Source organism: Centroberyx gerrardi, chromosome 3 (assembly GCF_048128805.1).
Source record: "Centroberyx gerrardi isolate f3 chromosome 3, fCenGer3.hap1.cur.20231027, whole genome shotgun sequence".
Classification (NCBI taxonomy): domain Eukaryota; kingdom Metazoa; phylum Chordata; class Actinopteri; order Beryciformes; family Berycidae; genus Centroberyx; species Centroberyx gerrardi.
Window position 1 is genome coordinate 15,261,190 of NC_135999.1, and position 27,500 is coordinate 15,288,689.

At 43.8% G+C, this 27,500-nt stretch overlaps 1 protein-coding gene across 1 annotated transcript in view; it reads left to right on the top strand.

Annotated features, from left to right (window-relative positions):
• Positions 1 to 27,500, top strand: part of tll1 (tolloid-like 1) — a 36,178-nt gene that overhangs the window by 4,462 nt on the left and 4,216 nt on the right. The window contains exons 2-18 of the mRNA XM_071900522.2: positions 10,116 to 10,238; positions 10,759 to 10,839; positions 11,453 to 11,626; positions 11,749 to 11,866; positions 13,300 to 13,478; positions 14,071 to 14,176; positions 14,652 to 14,776; positions 16,809 to 16,924; positions 17,238 to 17,340; positions 17,451 to 17,567; positions 18,248 to 18,393; positions 19,574 to 19,769; positions 19,954 to 20,079; positions 20,760 to 20,920; positions 21,088 to 21,268; positions 25,073 to 25,198; positions 27,265 to 27,392. Coding sequence (XP_071756623.1) covers positions 10,116 to 10,238; positions 10,759 to 10,839; positions 11,453 to 11,626; positions 11,749 to 11,866; positions 13,300 to 13,478; positions 14,071 to 14,176; positions 14,652 to 14,776; positions 16,809 to 16,924; positions 17,238 to 17,340; positions 17,451 to 17,567; positions 18,248 to 18,393; positions 19,574 to 19,769; positions 19,954 to 20,079; positions 20,760 to 20,920; positions 21,088 to 21,268; positions 25,073 to 25,198; positions 27,265 to 27,392 — 2,306 coding nt within the window. The remainder of the gene's footprint in view (positions 1 to 10,115; positions 10,239 to 10,758; positions 10,840 to 11,452; positions 11,627 to 11,748; positions 11,867 to 13,299; positions 13,479 to 14,070; positions 14,177 to 14,651; positions 14,777 to 16,808; positions 16,925 to 17,237; positions 17,341 to 17,450; positions 17,568 to 18,247; positions 18,394 to 19,573; positions 19,770 to 19,953; positions 20,080 to 20,759; positions 20,921 to 21,087; positions 21,269 to 25,072; positions 25,199 to 27,264; positions 27,393 to 27,500) is intronic.

The window sequence follows — 27,500 nt, forward strand, 5'->3', positions numbered from 1 at the left end:
TTCCATTTAGAAACAATGACAAAGATGCAGCATGACTTCTGCCTTTTCCCCCCTATCCCAGAAGGAGAAATTCCCTTTCGTTTTCCCCCTCTGCAGGGGGCGATCAGAGCGCAGGGTCAGATAGAGAGGGATTCATTGTCTTGCTCAAGGACACTTCAGTAGAGTGGAAACTTATTGTCACAACTTCCACTGAGCTTGAACCCGGGCCGGACCTTCCGATCTCCACCCAGCTGCCTACATGCACTGGCTCACGTTTGCCGATCTTGTTTCTAGCTGTAGGGAATAAATGTGCATGTTGGCAGATTACGGCATGTTCACATTAACCAATATACTGCTGAAAAGTGGTTGACACTGAAAAACAAAAAAAAGAGGAATGATGTAGGCACTTAAAATATGCAGTGTGTAAAATTAGATGGAGATTTAGTCAACTTTGTAGGAGAAATAAAAAAATAGGTCCTATTGTGAGGTCAGCCTGATGGCAGCAAATGTGAAATTTGGTTACTCTAGAAACTTCCTAGTGTTTAGGAATTATGCCTCACTTCCTGTTTGCATGTTTCTCTGCCAACTTCATTTGTGCACCACAGCCAAACGGCTTGGATTTTCAAAACTCTGGGTAACAGCCAAAATTTTGCAAGTCCAGATATACTGTGTGTAAAATTGCATGCAGATTCAATCAAATTTGCAGGAGAAATAGCAAAAAAACGGTTCTGCACAAAATTCAAAACAGTGTAAAAACTATGATGGCGGAAACGAAAACCAGTATGTGCAATGAATTTGTCTTGAGCCAAGGAATCTGAGGAAAAAATATTAGATTCTACCATGCTATACAGTTCAGAAATTATTGGCTAAATGTAAAGTTACTTATTAAAGTGCCACCATGTGGCCAATTGATATATAATTTTTTTAGACTGAGTAGTGGGGGAGATTTGAAACGTATCCACAAAATTTGGTTTCTCTGGGACTTACAGCCTCTGAGCTTCGTTTTAAAGCAGAAAAGAAGAAGCGGAAAAAAATCCTAACAAAAACAGCAAACAACCTGCGGTGCTCTGACTCCTAATTAAACAGAGTTGTATTTTGTGCATTTCTGGCTCTAGGTCTTGTTTTAAAGAGTCTTTGTTTTGTATGACTATTATTTTGTGTACCCATTACTGTCAGTTTGTCCTCAGATTCAAATGACTAAATGTATGCACTTTAGTCGCTGTGTTTTTGTGTGTGTGTGTGTGTGTGTGTGTGTGTGTGTGTGTGTGTGTGTGTGTGTGTGTGTGTGCACATGCCCATGTATGCACGCACTCTGAGCATCCCAGTCCGAGAGTGAAGCCCACCATGTCGTGACAATGAGCTGCAGCTACTGTTCACCCCTTCCCCCATTCCTCAATAGGAAGGAAACTGGAGCAGTGTGTGTGTGTGACTGTGTGTGTGTGTGTGTGTTGTGTGTGTGTGTAAGCGAGAGAACGAGCGGTCTCACTCATATTATATTAAACAGGATTTTCCCGAGCAGAGTGCTCCTGCCACCGAGCTTCCGAAGTCTTCCTCAGGATTCCCGCCTCAGCACAAACTCTCCGGCTGCGCGGAGAGCGGAATGTTTGTTTTGGAACGCCGGTGTTCCGGAGCCGGAGAAGCCATGAGTCAGCACCGCTGTCACTCCTCCCACCTGCCGCGCATTGCTCAATTATTAAATGTTTGAGTGCTTTTATGTCACCTACTGTCCCGACGCTTCGGTGCTGTGTTGCTTCCTGTGTTTCCACCAGTGATATGCATGCAGGCACGTACCGTATGTACGCCGGCACACCTGAGAGTGGAGGCGTGATGTGCTGTGTGTGTCCGAGTGAAGAGCGTTGGTTGGAACTGATTAATGGCGCTGAAAGTAACATTACGTCATCTTTAAAGAAACTAGTCTGCTAATGAATGTGGCACCATGCAGTCGCACCCGCATGAGTGAGAATCGTGGCTCTTACTCTACTGTTGATCTTCACTGTACAAACTGAAACACACAGGATAGACAGAACGGCACTGTCCACCGTCCTCAATTTAAAACAAGACTAGGCAAGACTAGTCGAGCCATGAATGCAGCCTGTGGGGAACATCATCTGTCAGGAGCTGAAACATTTGACCCATGACCTTCTGTCCATAAATGGTACCTGAACCTCTTTTCATGTAGGTTCCAGAAGACACAGCCATACATCTGTGCATACAAACAAGCAAGGACGCACCAAATGGTAAACTAAATGAAATGACGATAGCTTACCTCTCATCTACAGTTAGCTTGTTTCCAAATAAACAAACAATGACAGCTCAAGGGTAAATATGTTGGCTAATTAGTTATATCGATGGCCTACACAAAGGGACTTGCGCGCATGCGTCAACAATGGGGAGTCAGTCAGTTAGGGACATAGAGTGTGCTTGGTCCGGTCTGCCCGAGGATATTTTGGATATCCTCTAATCCTTGAATCCTTATAGATGCACCTGGATTCTGTGAGTTCGGTGCAACTGCCATACTCAACCCTAAAGAGACTAAGACCAGTTTCACTCCTGTGTTAAGCGATATGAATTGATTTGAAGCAACTGACATAAAGCAGATTGCAGGTTTGATCCACATCACTGGCTGGTTGACGCTGCACTGTGAACTCTCCAAAGAAATGCACATCTGTAGGAGCTATGTGTGTCTATTTGGCCAGTAAACAAACCATACAGGTGATTAAAACATCCATGGTCAAAATGTCTCACGTATTAACATTTCTCCCATTGGACACTTTAGGAAACACACAGGATTCAGTAGCTTTTTTACAGGCAGATCATGTGTTTCCTACTGGATGGATAGAAGGAAAGGTAAACAGCAGCAGTTCACCTTGTGTGATGTAGAAACATCGTCTCTGTTGCATCCTGTCACAACATTAGTCCTAACGCATGACCTGCTAGATATGAATCTCAGTGTTGCAGTAATGTCATTGGGAGGTTATATCAGCTCTCTCTATGTGTGTGTGTGTGTGTGTGTGTGTGTGTGTGTGTGTGTGTGTCATATGATATTATGTGTTCTCCCATCCCCGTACAGAACATTTCATTGCTTGTTATCCCCTTCAGTTTCAGGGGTGGGAGTGTTTCTTAAAATGTGTTTGTGATGTTTCACATTAAGCATTTTCCAAGGGTGGAAGTAACAAATCACATTTACTCTTGTTACTGTAATTTAATTACTTTTTTTGGACTTGTACATTTTTGGAGTCTGTAATTTTCCAACTATTTTAGCTATTTCACTTCATTTCAAATTGCATAAATTACAATACAAATGCAAAATATAACAAATACAACCACTTTGAGTAACTCAGCAAATATTACTTTGAGTACACCTTAAATGAGCTTCTTTTTACTCTTCCTCAAGTAGATTTTTACACCAGTATATTTTAGTTCTACTGAAGTAACAGTACTTCTACTTTAGAGGGATATTTTGGTTCTCTCTCCACCCCTGGGCAGTTTCATGTCCCATTTCTCCTCAGTGGTTTGTGCTCTTCTCAGGTCATAGAGGCTTCATTTGGGATGAGATGGGAGTTTTTCTTGCAATCACACAATAATATTCATGGTGATTTATGTTGCAGATTTACAAATAAAGTCGTTCTAGTGGAGAACTGATGAGAACCTGAAGCATTTCCCTATTAATTGGATTTGTTTCTGATCAGTTTGGGCATCATCAGTGGGCAGTTTAAGATGTCCAGTCGTTTGCTTCACTGCACCACCATCTGTTTGTCTGTGTTCATGCAAGAGGAAACTCTGTCCACCGCAGACTGTAGCCTGTCTTCACACACACAGAGACACGGCACACACACACACACACACACACACACACACACACCCAACCCTGCTATTCTTCTCCAAAGCTCTCCTTAGTGTTCATCTCCTCTTGTTGTGTTCTGTTGTGATACTGTATATGTATGTGTGTGTGTGTGTGCGTGTGCGTGTGCATGTGCGTGTGTGTGCTGGAGGTAAACAGTGATCTGTGTAGAGGTGTGTAATTGGGTCTTTGTCAGTATCTTGGTCTGTGTTTAAGACAGTAAAAACACATGATTAGTGGGGCTTTGTGTGTGCGTGTGCATGTGTGCGCACGCATGTGTGTGTGTGTGTGTGTGTTGCAGGGTTTGGGAACTCAGTTGTTCTGAGCCCACAGATACAATATCCTTAATTGACCTCTCCAGCAGCACAGACTACTTACTGGTCTACATCATTAAACATCTACTGATAATCAGTTTTAACTGAAATCCAAGTTAAAATGTGACAAAATAATATCGGCTGATATTTGATGGTGAAAGTCAAAGTTTGGATGTGTTACTCGTGAAGTGAGTTGAAAAGTTTGCTGTTATCAGGAATTCAATTCAATTTCCTCCTTAAATCCTTTTACATGATCTCATACAGTAGTCTGTGAGACACACACACACACACACACACACACCTACATACACCTACACACACACACACACACACACACTGCACTCCTTTGTTCATGATTATTTCATCTTCTGTCACAGAAGTCAAGTTTATCCCTCTCTCTCTCTCTCTCTCTCTCCCTCTCGTTCTCCCTCTCTGACACATACAGCATGCACAGAGGGTGGGGTTGTAAATTATTTGAGCTTTGACGTTAAGCTCCAGCATTTTTCAGGTTTTTTTTCCCCCAAAGCACATTGCTATCCTATGACATTACCAACTACCGCATCCCTCCACATTCTAACAAGTTACAAAGTGCCACATCGTTCTGCCATAAACCATAAAGGATCATTTCATTGTTGTATAGCTGTAAACAGTGAGTACATTTGGGTTACTATTTTTGTCATTGGTTTTCTAGCCTTACTGTGAGTGTCTCCTGTCAGTCGGTGTCAATGTACAGTAGGAGTGAACAACAGCACCTGCTGTTGCCCTCCGATCCTCGAAGGGTTAATGTGCAGCAAGCAGCTTGCACAATGATTACTTTCTGAGAAAATCCTCCGCCAGGGCCAAGATAATCTCTTTTTAATATTGCGGTACATTCACATTCACATTCACATTCATATATAATAATGTCACACAAATGGAAGGGTGCACGCACATGCACGTGCACGTGTTCACATGCATGCGCACACGCACACACATCTTAGCCCACCTAGAGTGTGACCTTATATCTGCTTAATGAGGAGCTTAGTGAGGGGTGTGTGTGTATGTGTGTGTGTGTGTGTGTGTGTGTGTGTGTGTGTGTGTTAGCTATACCCCACTGAGTGAACTCATGCTGTTTATTCGTTTATTCGTTTATTCGTTTATTTGTTTATTCGGATCCCCATTAGCTGCCACTAACGTAGCAGCTACTCTTCCTGGGGTCCACACACAACAAAACATAACATATATAACAAGACATATAACACATGTAACAAGTCTCAATAAAAACATATTCAAGAAATAAAAAGAAATAAAAAACTAAAAATCGCAACACGTCAAATTGATGCTGTATTGCCATACTGTATATAAAATGTCAACAGTAGCATTATATGAAGATGTAAGAAATAATATAGGAGAGGGGTGCTAGACAGTTGTCAACATTGTTTATGGGCTTTACAATCAACGCAAAACTGACATACAGTGGTGTTGCAAACCTGTACATGGCAAAGCCTCTTGTGTCCACTGGCTTCTTGTGTTCATCTCTGAATAGAAAAATATACATTAGAGCAGGTACCTTAGTTACAACAGGTGGTAACTAGTAAAACACTTCATTTGTCCCAGGAGCAAAGTATTTTGGAGTTGTCACAGTATTTTAGCTTACAGTGCTATAAGGTTAGATAAGCTGGTTGTAATGCCTCAGTCATTGCTGCGAAAGATGAAATGAAAATGAATGTGATGAGGTACATTTTCATCACTAAATCTTGGTGATTTTCATGTTTTAACGTCAGTTGAAGGATTTCATGCTCCCCTGTGGGCTGAGAAAATTCTACCACCTTTGGTGTCATAAAACCTTTTCGAAACCTATTTGATAAACTGAAAAATGCATGGTGGTCAATCTAAAAACAAGGCTGTTCTTAGTTCCTGAAAAGTTGACCTTTCGGAGATACAAGTTTTTCATCAGACAACGATGATATGATGGTTTTTGGCTCACATGCTAATTCCTTTCTGCTGGATCAATGCAAGAACATAATATTGATGCATAAGGGGATGACAATCTATTAAGGCAAGACTATATGTGATATTGGCATACAACACACACACACACACACACACACACATACACAGTCACACACAGACACACACACACACACACACACACACACAGAGCCCCTGCTGTAACTGTGACTGACGGTTTTGATTGGGCCCGCAGTGTAAAGTTGTAGAAAGCAGGGACGAGTCCTGTCAGCCTAAGTGCTTGATCAATACAGCGCTAACTGGCTCGCTCCCTTTACACACAGCCGACATGGTGGGAGGTGCTGGATGCACTAAACGGTGTGCAGTATTTGGTGCATTACTCCTATGTGCGTGTGTGTGTCCCTGCATGCTTACGTGTGTGGGTTTGGTGCAGTGCCCCTGTTGAAGGGCGAACAGTAAGGCCCTGGTCAGCATGATGTGGGCCTCCCGGGACGTCCTGGGGTTTTTGGATCAATACCTTTGCTCCTGCACCTCCTCCCCTCTTCCCTACCTCTCTGCCCTCACCCCTCCCCCCTCCTCACCCACTGCCTTGACTTTGGGCTATTTATGGTATCTCTATGGATTAACAAGACCCCAACAATCAATGGGCTAAACTTACCATCACTGTACTGTTTCTCTGCTCCCACCTCTCTCTCTCTCTCTCTCTCTCTCTCTCTCTCTCTCTCTCTCTCTCTCTCTCTCTCTCTCTCACTGCTGTGTCAGCTTCTTTTGAAGCACTGTAAAACTTTTAGTCCTTGTAGTTTCCCTTGTAGTCCTGAAATATTTGAAACTACTAGCACTGTATTCTCAATACGCTGTCACAAACATACTGCCCCACAAATAGAAACAGAAGCCAGGGGAATTTCCGTCCTATTGCAGGAATGAGATGCAGTCGAACTAAGGAAATTCACACAGATTGTTTGAAAGATTGATTGATGGATTGATTGACTGGGTGGCAGGTGGCCTAGTGGTCTGAGAGACCATCCTTTACCTGGAAGGTCACAGGTCTGATTCCCACAGCATCAAAAGAAGGGAGAGGCCGCACGCGACGTTTCAGCACATAAAACCTTCTTCAGGATAAAGGACAGCAGCCAATGTGTCTGTTAACAGCCATGTGTCCAGTCGCCCATTCAGTAATTCTGTGGTTTGCCATGACATTTGTTGTGCTGAAATGAGCGGGTGATCGCACGAGAGGGGAACGTCAATACAAATGAGATGGTGCAGTGCAACTTTGATATCAAAAATTATGCTTGCGCCTCCGCCTACTCAGACCACATCTTAGCTTATGCGCAGGCGTTCTGTGGCTTTTTATGGCTTTAGTTGGCGAAGGCGCACCCACACAGACCTCTCCAAAATCACATAAAACCCTTTTATGTATGTTTTGTTTGCCTATTTCACTTTGATCTCAATTCTTCAACCAATGGCTGAGTGCAAACTTTTAAATAAATAACTCTTAAATAAAACAAAACTATAGGCAACCGACAAAATAATGGAAACACATTTTTACTAGTACATTTTTTGTAGTACATTTTATTGTACTACAAAGTTAGTTGTATCTGCACATGTTGTTATTGTGTGAATGGTTGTCTTCCAACATAAAAGTAACATCATGTGCATCATTACACACAGTAAACAAGGTGACAGGGAGCCGGTCTGGACTCTCCTCATCCTTACAAAACTGTCATCCCTTACGAAAGTGTGCCACGGCAGGGAGTTTTTAAGGAGAGGAGCTGTTTTGATTGGCTATGACTGACGGCAGCCCCTACCACACCTACTGACAATTTATTTCTCTTCATCTAATCCCTTTCGACTGTGCTGTAGATATGCCACCACTGTGCTAGCACCTCTGTTCACAAAATTACCAAAAATCTGTTGGTCACACCTAAGTGAGCAAGTCCTATGAACCTGCACCTGCACTTGTGCGTTGATTCACAAATAAAACCTCTTTGCCCTGAACCCCTAACTGATGCTCTATCAATTTGACTTTTTCGTAGGTTTTAGATTAAACCTTAAAAATATTACCTTTTCTGTGCATGTATAGCTTGCCTTTGTGTTAATACACTTGTATTAAAATGGAATTGACCTCTAACCTTATATGAAACACCATAATTGCTCTACTGTCTAACCTCATATCTGTTTAATTTATATATCATACGCTACCATTCAATAGCACACACTCCCAGTCTGTATCTGATATAATGATTTGTAAACCATCTGCGGCCATTGTGGTATGCTCTTCACTGCAACAATAGTATGGAGCGAAGCACAATGGCACACTGACCCCCCGTTTCCTTTAGTGGCAATCCTGATTAGCTAAAAGACAGGCTTTCCCGAATGCCATTGTTAGTGTATTAGTGTCTTGAATCCCTATAGAGGGCAATAACCCTGCTAATCATTTAGCGATGGTTATCGTTCAGCTGTTCATTGTTAGAGGTTGGGAGATACAGATATGGGAAGAGGGAGAGCCAGACATGGGAGAGTGGGAGCAGAGAGAAAGACTAGAGAAAAAGAATGGGGGGGCGATTTAGGGATCCAAGTTGTTCTGCGTCTGATGTTGAAAGCTCACACACATACACACACACACCACAGTGTTTATTGTTCTAAAGCATGAGAAGTGAAGAAGGATGGGGGGGTGGAGCGGGAGCAAAGGGAGGTTTCGAGGAAGATGAGAGGGAAAGAGGCAGAGGCAGATGAGGCAGGCAGCCTCCGGGACTGTGGGAACAGGAGTGATTGAGAGGTTTGAAGAGAAGGTTTGTTGGCGAGAAAGTCTGGAAAGAGGGAGGCTGGGAGGAGAGGGGGACAGGCGAGGGAGAGGGCGGAGTGAGCCGAGTGGGGGGGGGGTAGAGAGAAGGGCAAAGCAGTGGAGGGGAGAGCGGGGGGAGTGCTAGAGTGTGACTTGCCAAAGGCTTACACATGGCCTGATATCGGACCATCGTAAGACTGTGTGTGTGTGTGTGTGTGTGTGTGTGTTTTTGTGTGTGTGTGTGAGAGAGAGAGGGGGAGAGAGAGAAAGAGAGACAGAGAGAGAGAGAGAGAGAGAGAGAGAGAAAGAGAGACAGAGAGAGAGAGAGAGAGAGAGAGAGAGAGAAAGAAAGCAAAAGAGAGAAAGTGCTATATTAAGCTCTTTGGGTGCTCCGGCTGATATAGAACAACAACTTCAGTCACAAACAGTTATGCCAGAGAGAGGAGTTTGGACTGTTTATTGCAACAAATGGTCATACAGTTGTATTTGGCGGAAAAGACTCATGCTCAGCCCCCAAGATAAAACCAGACATAATTCAGAGACCGCTTGCACAAGCATCCTGTGTACAGATAACAGCAGGAGGAGGTTGGGGAGGAGGAGGTCAACAGCAGCAGAGGCATGAAGGATCACCTGAGTGAGGGAGCTGTCAGATTATAAAGCCCGCCTCACTGATTTGCTTGAATGTGATTGGTGATTGCAAGAGTCAGCTGATACTGATCAGCTGGTGTGCTGTTTGGACGGGACAGCTGATAGCTGATCAGCTGATGGCGGCGGGCATGACTTCAGTGTTCTGCCTGAACTAACGCGATGCTCCATTGTGCATGACTGCAGAGAGTGAAACGACATTGACTTTAAACACTCCACCTGTTAACATCAAAGTGCTGCGGTAGCACAGTGCTGAACTAAGAGAATCACTGAACAAAATATTTACTTCATGCTTTGACTTAGCCACTCCAGTTAAAATCACAGAGTTGCTTCTTGGTATGTTGAATGTACCAAGCACCAACCTAGCGCTGGCTCATGCTTGTGTGAATTCTACCGTACTGCCTGTTGTTCGAGTGCACGTTGTATTTCCCTTTTGCTGGGCTCTTAGGGCTCTGCGCAGCCTAAAGAACAAAGACAGACGACAAACCTGCATGCCTCCCAGTTTCCAATGCAGTATTGATGAAGATGAAATGATGTTTTCAACAATAACAAAAACTATGTTTCTAGTAATGATGATGATGATTATGTGTTTTTTGACTTCCAGCTGTATTCTGGGGAGACATTGCTTTAGACGAGGAGGATCTACGCATGTTCCAGATTGACAGGACGATAGACCTGACACAGCACACACACATGCATACACACTCCCGGCAGGGCCACACGTCAGGTGAGTGGACCTAAATGCAGCACCTCACTGTCACTCACTCTACCTCTCCCATCACAGGCACTGATGCTACACAGGAGAAACAGAGGGTTGGCATAAGAGTGACAATGAGAGGGTAGTTTACCATAGGAGGTGAGTCTTGGAAGGAGAACTGGAAGAATTCAGGAAAGAAGAAAGAAAGGCAGGCTAGCAGGAGCGGGCTGGGGATGGCTGAGTTGGGAGGAAGTGTAGAATTTCACACCTCTGTTTCAGGTTGGTTAAAGCTCTGCTATAATGCCGTCAATCAACACTGGACCCTCCCATTCTAACCTCACACAATCATCATGTAATGCTCTGTCACTTGTGTTTCCTCTCTCACACACTCTTATTACCCATCAGCTGCAGAGTAGAGCAGAGAAGGACATTGAAATTGAATAGGAGGGAGATAGAAAGAGGATATCAGAGGATATCAGCAGGTCTTGCTCATTGTTCTTGTTATGAGTCTTGACTTCTGTGTGTGTGTGTGTGTGTGTGTGTGTGTCAGGTGGCCTGGAGGAACATGAAATTGCCAAGAAGAGAGGATCGTTATACCTGCTGCTGGAAAGAATACGCAGATTTGGCTTTGGTATGGACTCTACACTACATACACACTCTGGTTTATACAACTAAAGACACTTTCTAGACATGGGTTTAGGCTTTATTCAATTTGGGAATGTCCATACAACTGTTTCAACTGTGGGTATCTGTAATTTTCATGCAATGGAACTGTGAAACTGTGAAACTGTGAAACATATACTGAAGAATAACGGGAAAGTTTGACACGTCTGAAGCCAAATCAGACCCAGAGCTACAGAATGTTTGAATTGCCCTTTTTAATGCAACTCAGCTCATTCAGTAAACATTAGGGTTTTGTTTTTTTCATAAAATATAACAGTATATTGCACTGCCTGAGCTATTTCTGCTTGTTTGAGTTTGATCATCTTTGGATCTAAGAGCAAACTCTGAAAGGTCTTATGACTCATCCAATAATCTGGGAACACATTTATGAACTGCCATTTCTAAGAATACTCCGCTAGTTCATTGAGTTTGAGTATGCACACACACACACACACACACACGCACGCACACACACACACACAGACAGACAGACACACACACACACACACACACACACACACAAGCAAGAATTAGTGGCAAAGATAGATTTGACTCTGGTTTCTCTCTCCTTGCTTTCTTAGACTATCTCCCTAAGAACTTCAGCAAGGGACCTGCCAGTCCCAAGAGCCAGACTGGGAAAGGTGGGAAAACTGGGAACGTTGTGAAGAGCCGCTTTCCCCGAGCGGCCACATCCCGAGCTGAGAGGATATGGCCCGGAGGAGTCATTCCCTACGTCATCGGAGGCAACTTCACTGGTAAGCAGTTCCACTGGACCACTGCCCGTTCCCCTTAACAGGACACACTTCATCTGAATGTGTGAAAGTGTGATGTTTAAAGTAACTGTGTGTGTGTGTGTGTGTGTGTGTGTGTGTTCCAGGTAGTCAGAGGGCCATGTTTAAGCAGGCCATGCGTCACTGGGAGAAACAGACGTGCGTTACGTTCATTGAGAAGACAGATGAGGAAAGCTACATTGTCTTCACTTACAGACCCTGCGGGTGAGTTAGTAGAGATTCTCTTTGTGTGTGTGTGTGTGTGTGTGTGTGTGAGTGTGCCTGTGTGTGTACAGAGGGTTCAGTAGTGACCTGGTCACAGTGAGAGACGACACGGTCACTCAACAATGGCTCCATTTTCCTTCCTGTCCTGCTCCTGCTTCCCCATCCCACCAATCTCACTGCTCAGTGTGTGTTTGTATGTTCGTGCATGTGCAAGGTTTTTTTTTTTTCATACGCTGCAGAAGTGCATTGTTCTGGAGAGTGGCAGCGCTGCGGGGTCATAGTGTGTTTTTACAGTAGTGGCTTCGCTGATTGGCAGTAAGGTGTAAGGTTTTAGAGTGGTTGAAATCTGTACTTTTGGATTTATGTTTCCAAGCCGTTGTTGTACAGCAGGTTGAAAAAGTAGGTTAACTGTTGTGGAACTGCAATGTAGGCCGCTTGCAATATCTAATCAAGTGATTTGTTTCATCTTCTGTAGTGTGTAGATTGTTCTGCAGTTTGTGTGTATCACATTTGTAACGTGGTTTTCACCAAGTTTGCCACTGAGGCACTGATAAGAAATATTATATTATATACTAGAAATTCTATATTGTGTTTTAATTTTGAAAAATAGTGATACTTGGAGGCATTTAGTTGAGCTGCAGACCTGCACAGAGTGTTGACTGACGATGCCAGTTGTCTCATGTTCTGTGATAGGCAGGCTGCATCAGAGATTAGACACCTTAATCTGATGTATAAATACCCTGCTTGGATATGTGTGGTGTGTGTGTGTGTGTGTGTGTGTGTGTGTGTGTGTGTGTGTGTGTGTGTGTGTGACAGAGAGAGGGAGAAGGAGTGGAGAGAAGAGAGAGAGGAGGGATAGTAGACATACAGTGCATGTGTGGTGCCTGTTATTTTGGTGTTGTGTATAATATTTGCACTGATAGAGCTGCATACAGTGGCTTGAAGTATAAGCAAGAAAAGAACGTATCTACTCCAGTGACTCCCAATCCTTAAACTACAGTCAGCTAGCTGGATAACTTTAATCAGATTTGTTAGCCTGGCACGGACGTCTCGGGCTCCCAGAAAAGGAGAATGTGTGTGTTGGTGTGTGTGCTTTGTGTGCTGTGTGTGTTGTGTGAGCAGCGATATACAAAATCTCACAGCTTATTCACTTTGGGTTATGAAACCACAGCGTTATCAGAGTGTTGTATGTAAATACGGCTTTACGCTGTTCCTCTGGTGGATGTAGTAAGGAGCAGGAAATCCTGAAAAGACTGTGTTTGTGTTTGTGTGCTTGTGTGCCTTTGTGCCGGGGTGTGTGTGTGTGTGTGTGTGTGTGTTCAGTGGGAGTGGTAACTGAATACAGTACCACTCAGGCTTTTTTCACTGCTGAATGTGTAGTAAATGTCTTTCCCCTATCTCCTTGGTATCAACTTCCTTCTAATCCCTTTTAGGTGTTGTTCCTACGTGGGTCGTCGTGGCAACGGGCCCCAGGCTATCTCCATAGGGAAGAACTGCGACAAGTTTGGCATTGTGGTGCACGAACTGGGCCACGTCATCGGCTTCTGGCACGAGCACACGCGTCCCGACCGCGACGACCACGTGACAATCATCCGGGATAACATCCAACCAGGTGAGAGACCGCGCCCACTCACTACCCACCATGCACCTGGGTCTCTGTCAGAATCTCTAGCGGGATGAAAGTCCAGAGTTGCTTCTAGCTGGAGACAAGCAAGGGAATTCGCTGACGACATTCACTGCGTACGTTTCCAAATTCACGCTGCTGTCCTGCTCTGCCAGAGTGTGAATGAGCCTTATAATGAGTGTGAAGTCACCTGGACCCGCAGGCTGTCTGTCACTTCTCCTCCCACACACTCCACTACCGCTCTGACAGGTGTTGAATCAAATGACATACCTGTAAATCAGACCTGACCCATATTTTTATTTAGAAGCATATCAGGGGTCTCAACTGGCACATTTCTCTGTTGGCTTCCAAGTATTTGAATTGGATGTCATCGCTTTGCCATATCTGTTGAAGCGCAATCCTCTAATGCTGCTGTGTGTGTGAGTGTGTGGGCGGACGTGCATGTGTGTGTGTATGTACACTGAATTGGTACATTCATATCATTGCTATGTGATAAATCTCAATGCTCTAATGCCGTTCTATGTGTGTGTGTGTGTGTGTGTGTGTGTATGTGTGTGTGTGTGTGTTGTATGGTTTCCAGGCCAGGAGTACAACTTCCTTAAGATGGAACCGGGAGAAGTCAACTCTCTCGGGGAGCCATATGATTTTGACAGCATCATGCACTATGCTAGGAACACCTTCTCACGGTAACCATTGGTCTACATCAGTGGTTCTCAACCTAGGGGTCGGGACCCACCAGGGGGTCACAAGATCATCTAGAGATCATTAACATGTCTATTTTTCCTGATTTTTCTCTAATTTTTGTGTTTTTCTTGTAAAATACTGAATAGTTTTGAGCCTCTAGGCCTCCTCTGATAATTAATCGGATTTAAACAGCTTGGGAAAATTATTCTTTGGTTGAACTGTTCACCTGTGATGGGGGTCGCGAGTAGGCATCGCTTCGTTTAAAGAGGTCACAAGCCAAAAAGTTTGAGAACCACTGATTTACATAATATCTATGGATTTACGTTGAATTTGAAAAGTAAATCAGACACACTGTCCATAAAACTGCTGTTGGTCAACATGTTAGATTTGACTGTTTGTTGTTTGTTGATATCCCCTACTGAATTTCCTTGAAAGCAGATCTGGATGTGTTTATAACATCTCTCTTTCTCTCTGAAGCGGGATGTTCCTAGACACCATCCTTCCATCCAGAGATGAGAACGGCATCCGGCCTGCTATTGGCCAGCGGACCAGACTCAGTAAAGGAGACATTGCACAGGCAAGGAAGCTGTATAGATGTCCAGGTACTGATATACTTACTATGAGACCACCGTGTGTGTGTGTGTGTGTGCGTGCGTGTGTGTGTGTGTGTGTGTGTGCGTACATTTATGCATTGGCGTCATAGCTAGGAGATAAAAGATGACCTCTGTTTATCTGTCGTCGGCGCGTGTTGTTCTGTCCCTCCGCCCTCTGAGGCACCGAAGTGATGTTGAGTAATTGTTTTTCCATTTGACGGGGTGGTCTCTCTCTCTCCGCGCGTCACTCATCGCACACACTCTTCCCATCCGTTCCTGCACACACCCCTGTTGCGCTGGCTTCTCATTGGGTCCCTGGAGAGCGGCTCTGACGTGATCTGGATCTGCTCTCGAACTGACCCGCGTGTTAACGCCGCTAAAGTTTATGATCTCGAACGCTGGCATCCCTCTCCGTCCCTCTCCGGGGAGGTTGTGCTAGAAACACTCCGACGTCCGCTCAGCCCACACACTCACTTCAGCATGACGAGTTCACACATTAGTTCGGGATAACTGTATCCTGACCTAAACTGTATGAAACTGTATGTGTCTGTCTGAAAGAGAGAGAGAGAGAGAGAGAGAGAGAGAGAGAAAGAGAGAGAGAGAGAGAGAGAATTGTATCAGGTAAAAGGAGCCATACAATTGATATTGACTCAAATTTGTATATTTGTGTCACAAATTATGGACAATGACTAACAAAGTTGAATACTGACCAGTCAAACAGAATTCTGCTGAAAAACCCTCCTGTAATCCCTGAAACGTTTTGTTTTATTGTTTTTTGTGTGTGGTTATTTTGGCTATTTTTTTTCTGCTGAAGTACTGTATATCTGAGAATATCATAAGTATAAACTTAGTTTTATTTGTTAATATCCATATGTGCTTTGGCAACACAAGCATGTCATGCTAAAAAAAGCCTTTCTGATTCTGAGAGAGAGAGAGAGAGAGAGAGAGAGAGAGAGAGAGAGAGAGAGAGAGAGAGAGAGAGAGACCCAGCTGGAGAGAGATAGAACCCTAACCTTATAAGGTCACATTTGAGCGATACCATATTCACTGACAGATGAACAGAGCCCCAGGGCATTGTGGGGGAAAACAGCATGCATGATGGGATAGGAGTGGCACATTTGGCTAGCCTCCTTTCGAGAGGGAGCGACAGCGTGAAACACAGAATGAGGGATAAAGAGGCGAAATATCGTCTGATATCCTTAATTGTGCTTCTTTGTTGTTCTGCATGAATTACCATCCACTTGTGATAAATCTCTGTTATCTCCATTGTGCTGAAATAAAAGGCTGTCATTCCTATTCACTTACAGTAAATGACTCTATGACTAGGAAATGTTTTTCTGCTAAATGGTGATGGGGCTTAATGACTGTGGTTGGCCCTCAAATGCCTACTGATACACACAGGAATACAATACATGTGAGCACACATACTGTAACCTCCATGCAAAACTGAAAGAAGCCAAAGACAACAGTTTATGGAGAGAATTTGCTTTGAAATTGAGTTTGTCTGGGAGGGTAATTAAAAGTTTTTACTGTTTTCTCAATCAGAAATGCAACTCTAACAGTCTCCATATGGACAGATCAGACATTGAACACATAAACACACTCCAGCATGCAAACACACACAGTGCGAGAGGCTGTTGTTTTGACAAAATAGCCTGTAAAATATCAACTCTCTTAAACTGGTAGTTTAAAACTAGCAACAATTTTATTTAGTTAAATTGACAATGTTTCTTGATCAGGTTTTCATCGGGGATCGAAACACTGTCATTTTAACTAAATAAAATTGTTGGGAGCATTCAACGAGAGTTATGAGCCATTTCTCTACAAATTAGATGCCTGTGGTGTGGCAGTTTCTCAACACCAAAGAAACGGGATGTGTGTAAGGAATATTAGAAAATTCTTTAGTGATGTACCAATGATAAATATAAATACACAGCTGAAATGATTATGAAAATCAGCAGGACTTACCACAAAATTGTAACTCCATCTTTCTCTGTGTGTGTGTATGTGTGTGTGTGTGTGTGTGTGTGTGTGTTTGCAGCATGTGGAGAGACACTCCAAGAGTCAACGGGGAACTTCTCGTCTCCTGGTTACCCCAACGGATACCCTTCATACACACACTGTGTCTGGAGAATATCTGTTACACCAGGAGAAAAGGTGCGTGCACACACACACACACACACACACGCACATACACACACACACACACACACACACAGAGTAGCACCCTGCAGTGCAGTGAATGTGCCTACGTAGCCAATAACAACAAGAGACTGCTGACAAAATGACTGTATATTGATCATGCCCGAACCTACAGGTACCCCCCTCCCTCCCCCCCCCGCCCCCCGGCTCCCCTTGTCCCATCTCAAGTGCAAAGATTTGAAAGACCTGAACTAATCGAACCCATCCCCCCTCCCCCCCGCTCAGAAATATGTGAAATAAACTGCATTGTTTTCTTTTTCTCCTGCAGATTGTTCTCAACTTCACCACCATGGACCTGTATAAGAGCAGTCTGTGCTGGTACGACTACATCGAGGTTCGGGACGGATACTGGAGGAAAGCTCCATTATTAGGTACAATAAAGAGAGTGTGAGCCGCATGTGTGTGTAGATGTATTTTGAAACTGCTGCACTGAATGACTGAGCTATGTGTGTGTATGTGTGTGTTTGTGTGTGTTTTACAGGCAGGTTTTGTGGAGATAAGGTTCCTGAGGTCCTGGTCTCAACTGAGAGCAGAATGTGGATTGAGTTCCGCAGCAGCAGCAACTGGGTGGGGAAGGGCTTTGCAGCCATTTATGAAGGTACCTCCTCTACTTAAATATATATCTGTAAACTGTATAATGTAAACCTATTTTGTATAATGCAACAAATTGATGACTGGTTGTTTGTGATTTTTGATAAGCTTTCTCTGGGCTTGCATAATTCATATATGCACAAAATGAGTTTCAAATGGAAAAAATATTGCCAGGATAAGGGTAGTTGATGCGCAGTTATGCAATAAGGATGGAATGATGGGTCAAAAATCTATAAATCGCAAAATGTGACAATATGTATCATGTCGCAGAAAAATGAGTTGCGAAATATACGTTTTATTCTGCTATAGTGACCCGAATGAGTCACAATTAATAATAAAAAAAAATCACATAAGCTCTCCATGGAAATTATATTATTTGCACTTTGTAATGACATTTTTAAATTGTGGTTTACATTCTAGCAAGCCAATGCCAATGCTAGAAAGATTTGTGGCTCAGTCATAGTCACAGTCATACTTTGTTGTCATTGAGTTTTTATTTATTACATCATTTCGTGGTTCGTTAGATCGTATTGAACTCGAATTGTGAACTTGATATAATGTATCCAATCGTATCATGAGATAAGTGTATCATCCCATCCCTATAATGCAATCAGTGCTAATCCATTCGGCTTCTCTCTCCTCCCCTCCTTCCCTCTCTCCGTCTCTCCTCTCCTCCGTCCTGTGCAGCGATCTGTGGAGGGGAGATCACCAAGGACTCAGGACAGATCCAGTCTCCCAACTATCCTGATGACTACCGGCCCTCCAAGGAATGCGTGTGGAGAATCACTGTGTCCGAGGGATACAATGTCGGACTGAGCTTCCAGGCCTTCGAGGTGACTCACTCCCTATGTGTGTGTGTGTGTGTGTGTGTGTGTGTGTGTGTCTCTCTCTCTCTCCCTCTCGCTCTCTCTTTCCCTCTGTCTCTCTCTCTCTCACTCTGTGTGTGCGCTTAGGAATGTCTGGGTCAAATTTCACGCTTGTATAGCTGATTCTAGGAAGTTAATATAGAGGTGGTGGTGTGTGTGTATGTGTGCGTGAAAGAGGGTGTCTGTGTGTGTGTGTGTGTGTGTGTGTGTGTGTGCATGTGAGAGAGAGAGTGAGAAGGAGAGAGAGAGAGAGAGAGAGAGGGTAGTCAGGTGAGAACTCACTTTAATGCTGTAAAAAATGCCATTGAACGCTGAATGACCCCATGATGTGAACCCATTACAGAGTTCACCTTCCCCTTTCTCCTTCACAGGAGCTGAGATCAATCTCCTTTCTATTCTATTCTATTCTATTCTATATACTACTCAGAAATTACATGTCCCTGGCACCAAACTGTACATTGCGGTGTTTGCATCAATGACTCAAAGCCTATTTAGGGTTCCAGAAGCCTTCTAATTCTCGGGCATACTCTGAAACGGATTTTTTTGTGTAAATGCGCCTCATTTCTGCCGCTGCTCGTTTCTAGTGTGTGATCCTGCCTTTGTCTGCTTTCTCTTCCATTTTAACGAGTCAGTAAAGTCAAAATAATACATAAGGAGCATGGGACCGCCCTCCCTCCTTAGACTTTTATTTGAGTTATCCCACAATGTCACCTCGGGCAATGTTGCTTTGCACTTTACTGTTGTTCTGAGGAATTCACCACAGTTAGACTTACGGCCGTGGCTATGATGTTAAAAAATAAAAATACTCAAAGTGGGCCCAATCTCTAGATCTGTCATGGCTCGGTCTGTGAGAGCCTGTTGGTGTTGGCTGCTGTGGGCCCACCAATGAGCTTAATGGGTTTTGAATTGTTCATGAATTATTGTTACGGTTGATAAGATAACGGAGACAGCGTCTAGCTGGCAAGTCTAGGTGGAGAAATCGAGTGCTGTGCATAACACATTACCTGTCACTGCCACAGAGATTTATGATGGTGACAATAATGAGGGTGATGGTGAGGATGGTGATGATGATGATGATGATGACGTCGGTGGTGTGTATCTTACTCTATTTTTATGTGTGCGTACATGTGAATGTATGTGTGTATAGATCGAGAGGCACGACAGCTGCGCGTACGACTACCTGGAGGTTCGAGACGGGCCGCTGGAGACAAGCCCTCTGATTGGTCGATTCTGTGGCTATGACAAACCTGAGGATGTGCGCTCCACCTCACACACCCTCTGGATGAAGTTCGTCTCAGACGGGACGGTCAACAAGGCTGGCTTCGCCGCTAACTTCTTTAAAGGTGTGTGTGTGTGTGTGTGTGTGTGTGTGTGTGAGAGAGAGAGAGAGGGGGGGGGGGGGGGGGGAGGCTGTGTGTGTGTGTGCCAGCTGACAGTGTGTTTTCTCACATGGCTTTTTAGCCAAGGCATTCTTCATCATCTGCACTCCTGTATGTCTGAGTGTGCTTTGATGTGTGTGTCTTTTAGAGGAGGATGAGTGTGCCAAGCCAGACAATGGTGGATGTGAACAGAGGTGTGTAAACACTCTCGGCAGCTTCAAGTGCGCCTGTGACCCGGGCTATGAACTAGCCCCTGACAAGAAGAGCTGTGAAGGTAAGTGTGTGTGTGTGTCTGTGTGTGTGTGTGTGTGTCTGGAATGTTGAAGTCATTGTGCCAGCAGAAGCAGCGGAAGCAAAGAGCGGCATGTGCGTGTGTGTTTCTGTGTGTGGCTCTATATGTGTGTGTAGGATATGAGTGTGACTCGATAGAAAAAAAAAAACATCCGAACAGCCACCGTCAACAGGAAAAAACATCTTTCCAACACAAAGCCACACAGCCTTGTTGTTCCAATGCCACAAATGCCATGAAGGTCCTTTAATCCCACGAAATAGATTAAATACCAGTAATGACCCACATACTGAAACAGCTGCACTAACTAACAAGCCACATCTGAGGCACAGAGAGAGAGCGAGGGCTGTGTTAGTTTGGTGGGATGGGCACTGAAATATTCAAGCTGTTGTTTTTGGTATTTTTATTGTTTATTTAGGCAATGGAAAAGAAGCGAGCGGGAGAGTAGGGACTCAATTTGGTGACACTTTATTTGGATAATCTAATGTTGATACGCAACTAACTATCAGGAGACAGAAAGTAGATGTTCTACAAAGTGTCACGTACAGAACATGACCTTAGTCTTTTTAAAAGCATGTTCTACTCTTCTATTTATATATGGAAATGTAATTCCCTCTTCAGTGTGTGTATCTAACTTGTGTGTGTGTGTACTGTCCTCCATGCAGCGGCATGTGGTGGTCTCCTCTCGAAGCTGAACGGGACCATCAGTACTCCTGGCTGGCCGAAAGAGTATCCTCCCAACAAGAACTGTGTGTGGCAGGTGGTCGCTCCCACTCAGTACCGCATCTCTATGCAGTTTGAGGCCTTCGAGCTGGAGGGAAATGAGGTGTGTGTTTGTGTGTGTCTTTGTTTGTGTGCTTGTGTATAGTACAGAAAAAGGGAGATGCTAAAATAAACTTTACTAAAACATATTGTAGACACTTTGTGGATGTGTGTAGTATAATAGCCTAATTTGTGCTTGTGTGTGTGTGTGTGTGTGTGTGCACTTTGTAGGTGTGTAAATACGACTACGTGGAGGTGCGTAGCGGCCTCTCATCCGACTCTAAGCTGCATGGTAAATACTGTGGCACCGAGGTCCCGGAGGTCATCACCTCTCAATACAACAACATGAGGATTGAGTTCAAGTCCGACAACACCGTCTCCAAGAAAGGCTTCAAGGCTCACTTCTTCTCAGGTAACACTCCCCTCACACACACACACACGTGTGTGTGTCTGTCAGGGTGGGCAGGAATGTGCTGCTTTGGTCAAGACTTTGAACTCCTCTGAGTAGATGTAGCTTTTAACGGTTTGTGATCATACACAAGTGCACTTGAAGGAAAGGCATAGACTTGTTTTGCAAACGAATATCGCTGCCTTATATTCAGTAGAGCATTAACCAGATCACTGTTTCATTCCATTGATCTGTGTGTGCTCAAAGTAATGGGCCACTACTATCAGTTAACCGATTTCAGTTGGGCAGAGATGTCAGAAATGTCAGAAAATGCTAAAAAAAAAAAAAAATTAAATGCATGTTACAATATATATTCTTGCTAGCAATACCAGGGTTACAACAGAAAAATCTTTGAGCTTTAGGAAAGAGATAAATTAGACTAAATTAGACTGGCAGTGCTAAGATTCACTTTTAATATGTGAAGCTTCTACAGGGAAAAGTAATTAGCTTAATAGCTATGTCGAGTAGTTTTTGAACACAGTTTTAACACTTTGTCACTACATTTGTAGATGTTTACTTTTTACTTCAATTTCAGATTTTGCTGAAGTAATGGCACTTGTAGTTGAACACAGATCTTGTACTCTGCCCACCTCTGCTGTGTTAGTATATGTATGCATGTGTGGTGTGTGTTTGTGGACTTATGTGTATGTAGCTGTGTGTCCATACAGTAGCTGTCTGTGTGCCTGTCTGTGTGCCTGTGTATACGTACAGTACCTGTCTGTCTGGCCCCTGCAGCCTGCTGTACCGACCCTGTGCCTCGCCCTCTCTCCCTCAGACAGGCTGGCACTGTGTCAAGAGCGTGTTTTTGTGTTTGAGTCATGCCAGGACGTAAAGCGCGTCCGCTCCCCCGCTCGTGGCCGTATCAACAACAAGCTGGCGACCTCGGCGAAGGTCAGAGGTAACATGACCTCGCAATCGGCATCCCTGATTGGCTCTGGTCTGATCTGAGGGAATGGATGGGTCCTTTTTTAGCGGCGTGGACAGTTGCTACATCCATTCTCCTCCCCAGGGAAACATGATTCCCACCAAAAAAGTCAACAAATTTCCCCCACTCACCGTTGCAGGGATGAATTTGTTGGATATCAACATCAAATAATAACAATTCTAGGAAGTTGTCCTGAAGCGAAGATCTAGTCAGATTTCTCTTTTCTTGCTCTAACATATTGACTAAAAGGGAAATTGTGAAACTGATCAGCTCAGAAGGGCAACTTCATTTTAGCGTGTTGGCTACCTCTTCTTACTTCAGGGGAAGTAAAGCTGTCTACTGAATGGGATCTTCAAAATTTAACTCCCTGCAGACTACTAATGCCTGGAACAGTTAAAGATGCATGCTGCTTAGTGTAGTTGTTTGCAAACAGAGAGTATTTAACTGAGTTGGTGCCAAATTGTTTTTGTTACTTATAAAAAAAGACTGTGTGTGCGTGTGTGTGTGTGTGTGTGTGTGTGTGTGTGTGTGTGTGTGTGTGTGTGTGTGTGTGTGTGTGTGTGTATTCAAATGTTGCTGTGAGAGTGGCTCAGCTATTGTCAGAAGTTTCCAGGGATAACTGTTGGTTGGCCAACAGCCAACAGCTTTAGGGAGGTCCCTTCGGCCTCCCACAGACTACTAATCCCTGTGTGTGTGAGTGTGAGCGTGTGTGTGTGTGTGTGTGCGTGAGTGTGTGTGTGTGTGTGTGTGTGTGTGGACATTGTGTGCTTGACCTGAAGAAAGCCACAATGAACACTGTGTAGCATCAACTGCAAAGCTTCTTAGCCTGTGATAGGGTGAGACTGAGCCCACAATAGCACTGTAATACCACATCAGACACAGACACACACACACACACACACAGAGAGAGAGAGAGAGAGAGAGAGAGAGAGAGAGAGAGAAGGAGGAGGAGGATTTAGTGGTTTCATTAAAAGCAGATCTAGTTTGATTCACAAGCTCTTGAACTGAGGTGAGGCTAGGCGTCTGTGTCTAATCTCACATCTCTTTATTGGAATCTCACTCACACACACACACACACTCTCTGTACTGCTCTCCCTCACACACCCTCCTTCTACCTCTTCTGTCTTCCTGTGCAGTCATCTGTCAGTCTTTACCTCTCTCTCTCCGCTGTTGACGTGGCAACCCCAGACAGACAGAGGGAGTCTTCCTCCTGCACCCTGTGATCTGATCTGTGCTCCAGCGGTCAGCTTCACCGCGGGGCTTTGCGATCGGCCGGCCGTGTCGAGGCAGAGGCACGATGCGGTTAGAGGGATAAAGACACACATTAAAAGATGAGGGAGAGAGAACACAGCATCCTGAGTACGCGTCTGATAGAGAGAGAGAGGGAGAGAAAAAAACACCTCAGTTGCATTGCAATGTTTTTTTCACATAACCAGTTATGCTAATACAGTCATTAATTAAGCGAATGAATACATTAAGTAGCAAATATTTCTGTCAACCTACTTGTCTTCACATAACACATGGGCGGTATTAATATGAACTCCATATCTGAAAGCATTAAGGAGTTACAGTAGTTTAAAGAATACCTGCTTTTCCTCATCAATATGCAAATGTATTGCATAATAATGAGGAAATCAAATCATCTACTCTTCTACTCCTGTGGTGTAAGTACGAAGTTCTTGAGTTGTTGTGTTCACAAGAATATGTCTACACACAGACAGACAGATGTCACCATGACGACATAATGTCCCACATACCATGTACCATGGAAGCGAGACATAAAGATATCTAATGGATTTACTAATAGAGAACTATGCATGTCCCCATTGACTTCTGTCTAAAGTTATGACATATGGCTTCCAGGATCCAAAACTGAGGACAGTAGCTGTTATTCCCCTCCTCTGGTTGTACCAGTTGGCTGGGTGTCACCATTTGACTGATAGTTACGGTTTGGCCCGAGGAGAGCACAGCTGATCTGAAAACAGCTGTTATGGTCAGAGAGAGTTCAGGGCCAAGGCCTGCGTCTGACCGCAGAGCAGCCATAACCATGAGCCTGCAGGTGACCACAAAAACACTGCTGCGGGCCAACACAGCCACACTGTACACACACACAAACACACACAAACATACTGTACATGCACACACTAACTTAAGCCTCTATAGCTGTCAGTGGATTTTACTCTTCTCAGCTCGTTTTAATGCCAATTTATTCTTTTCTTGTTAGTCCGCCACTTTTTACCTTCTTCAATGGATACTTTCCTCCATTGTGCCTTCCTTTTCTTCTATCCTCTATCATTATTCCTTTTTGTAATAATGACATTGATATTACATTTTTGGGGGGGTTGAGGAGTTTGGGGGGGGCTCTTTGGATGTCACCATTTTAAAGGGATAATAATAATAATGGTGGCTGCAGTGTTTAAAGCTGTGATGGCTCTACTTTATTGACCATCTCATGTAGCTTTAACTCTCAGCCTTGTATTAAAAACACTAATGGGAAAAACTGTACACCTCACAGTCTTAGTTTTGGACAGACATGACAGCATGTCTGTTGGATGTCTCTGTCCTTTGCTCCTGTTTCTCTTTCTTTGCAATTTGTCACTGTCTCTTATTTGTACCTTTCTCTTTCATTTCGTTGTCCATGCCGTCTATTATCTAGTTTTTCCCTGTCCAACGACTTAACTTTCCTATTTGATTTCATTTCCTTCTGGTCTTCTCTTTGTTTCCTTCCTCTCCGTGCTTGTCCTCCTCCACCCCCCCACCCCCCCTCCCTCCCTCTTCCTTGTCTTCATGCTATTTCCCCATGATTGATGTATTGCATGTGTGCATCTCTCACGACTCCACAGACAAGGATGAGTGCAGCAAGGACAACGGCGGCTGCCAGCACGAGTGCATCAACACAGTGGGTTCCTACGTTTGTCAGTGTCGCCACGGCTTTGTGTTGCATGAGAACAAACATGACTGTAAGGAAGGTGGGTTTCACGCACATTCACACCTGCACACACACTGGCACAAAAACACAGGCATGCACATGCTGACACATTCACACAAGCACGTACTGACGCACAAAGACACTCACCGGCCATCCTACAACCCCTACTCTGTCTACCCATATCACAGTCCGCAGGACAATAGACTGGCCGTTTCCATATAAGGAAACTGCCACTTGAATTATGTGTATGTACGTGTGTGTGTGTGTGTGTGTGAGAGAGAGAGAGAGAGTGAAAGAGAGAAAAAGAGGAATAGGTTTCAGTTTAAGTTAAAGAAAATAGAATTTATTAAAAGCTATCAGCACATTGCCAACACATACGCAAACACACACACACTCTCACACAAACACGCACACACAAACTGTTGAATTGAGATATTATACTCAGCTCTTTGAAGTTGAACTTTTGAACACACATGTACACACACAGACCACATCAGTACACACACACAAACACACACACACCTCACTAAAGTTTCCCAGTGTTGCTCATAAAAGGACTCAAGTTTCAAACATCTGGGAGCTTGAAAGCAGTGCATGTAGCGCCGTCTTCCTGTGTGTGCGTGTGTGTGTGTGTGTGTATGTGTGTGTGTGTGTGTGTGTATGTGTGTGTGCGTGTGTTTGTGTGTGTGTGTGTGTGTGTGTGTGTATGAGAGAGTGTGTGTGCATGTGTGTGTATTAGACCAGCTTGACCCAGTAACCTCACATGTCATGCAAATCCATATTCCCATCACACAGCTTGTTTCCGTGTGTGAGCATGTATGTGCGTTTGAAAGATTCAACATATGGAGTGCGTATTTGGAAAAGAAAGAAAGAAAAAGAGTGTTATTTACTTGTTGGTGGATGTACTGCACATCAGTGTTCAATTTTATAGTGCTTGTCATCAAAGGGAGACATTTGTTAAATTTAAATTTGTTGAATTATTTACATATTTACTGTTGCAATTGTGATGGTTTAGCATTGTAAATGATTACATTACTTGTTATTGATCAAATTGATAACCTGAAAAGATATAGAAAATACTCCTGTTATACTCCTGAGACAATAATGGCACTTTTCAGTTTCAAATTTGAAATCAGTATTATGTAAGTAGCTAGATTTTTGCCTGTTGAGGATATATGGATGTCTGAGTTTGCACATTGCTGATGTGACAGCAGTATGTGTGGAATATGTCTGTATTGGATACATTGTATGTAAGTTTACGTCATAGAACGGTTTGTTAGAGGAGCATGTCTATTTCAATGATGTGTTGGTCTTGTAAAATGAGCCGTCTCATTCTGTGTATGGGCTAGGCTTGTCCGACTCTAAATAAAAGCTGACACTTTGGAATGCACCTTGTTGTCCTGCGCATGCCTCCCGCCTCCCACCACCTTCATCAGGCATTCATCTTCCTCGCTACCCCCCCTCATTCCACCCCAACACACACACACACACACACACACACACACACACACACACACACACACATACACATACCACAAGTGCGTACATAGGCCATTACCCATTTAAGACCCTCATACTTACACTGGAATATAAGTTCAAAGTTTAATTTCAATATACTGATTTAGTTAATACTACTTGTACTACTACTACAACTACTACTACTAATAATAATAATGATGTGTTTCCATGTGTTATACTATAATATTGTTTTTATGAATTTGTATAAATAACATAAGTAATGCATGAGGTGAAGCAGCAGTGAAGGCGATTGTATTGCTTTTTAGCGCAAGAGAATTTCAGTATTTTTTGGTCCTTTTGTTCTGTGTGTGTGCCTACCGCTCGCATTGACACTGCAACCCTGCCAAGTACAATATTATAGCAGTGTGTTTGTCTGTGCAGTGCATGCAGGCATGTGTTCATGTGAAATCCACACTGAACCTCTTTGCAATGAGTCCGTGTTTCTTTGAAATCCTTTCTCTCTCTTCGTTTTCTCATTTCTCTCCTTCCTGCTCCCTTTCCATTTCCTTTAACCTTTTCCTCTGCAGCCATGATTTTAACTTCCTGTCTGCTGTGTGTGTGTGTGTGTGTGTGTGTGTGTGTGTTTAGCTGAGTGTGAGCATAAGATCCACAGCCCCAGCGGGACCCTGAGCAGCCCTAACTGGCCAGACAAGTATCCCAGCCGTAAGGAGTGCACCTGGGACATCACAGCCACTCCGGGACACAGAGTCAAAATAGTAAGTATGCATGTGACGAAGCAGACTAAACCTTTCTTCTTTCTTGGACACTCTTCGTTCACATTATTGGCTTGCTTTCTGTCTTCATAAAGATGCATTATTCTCTCT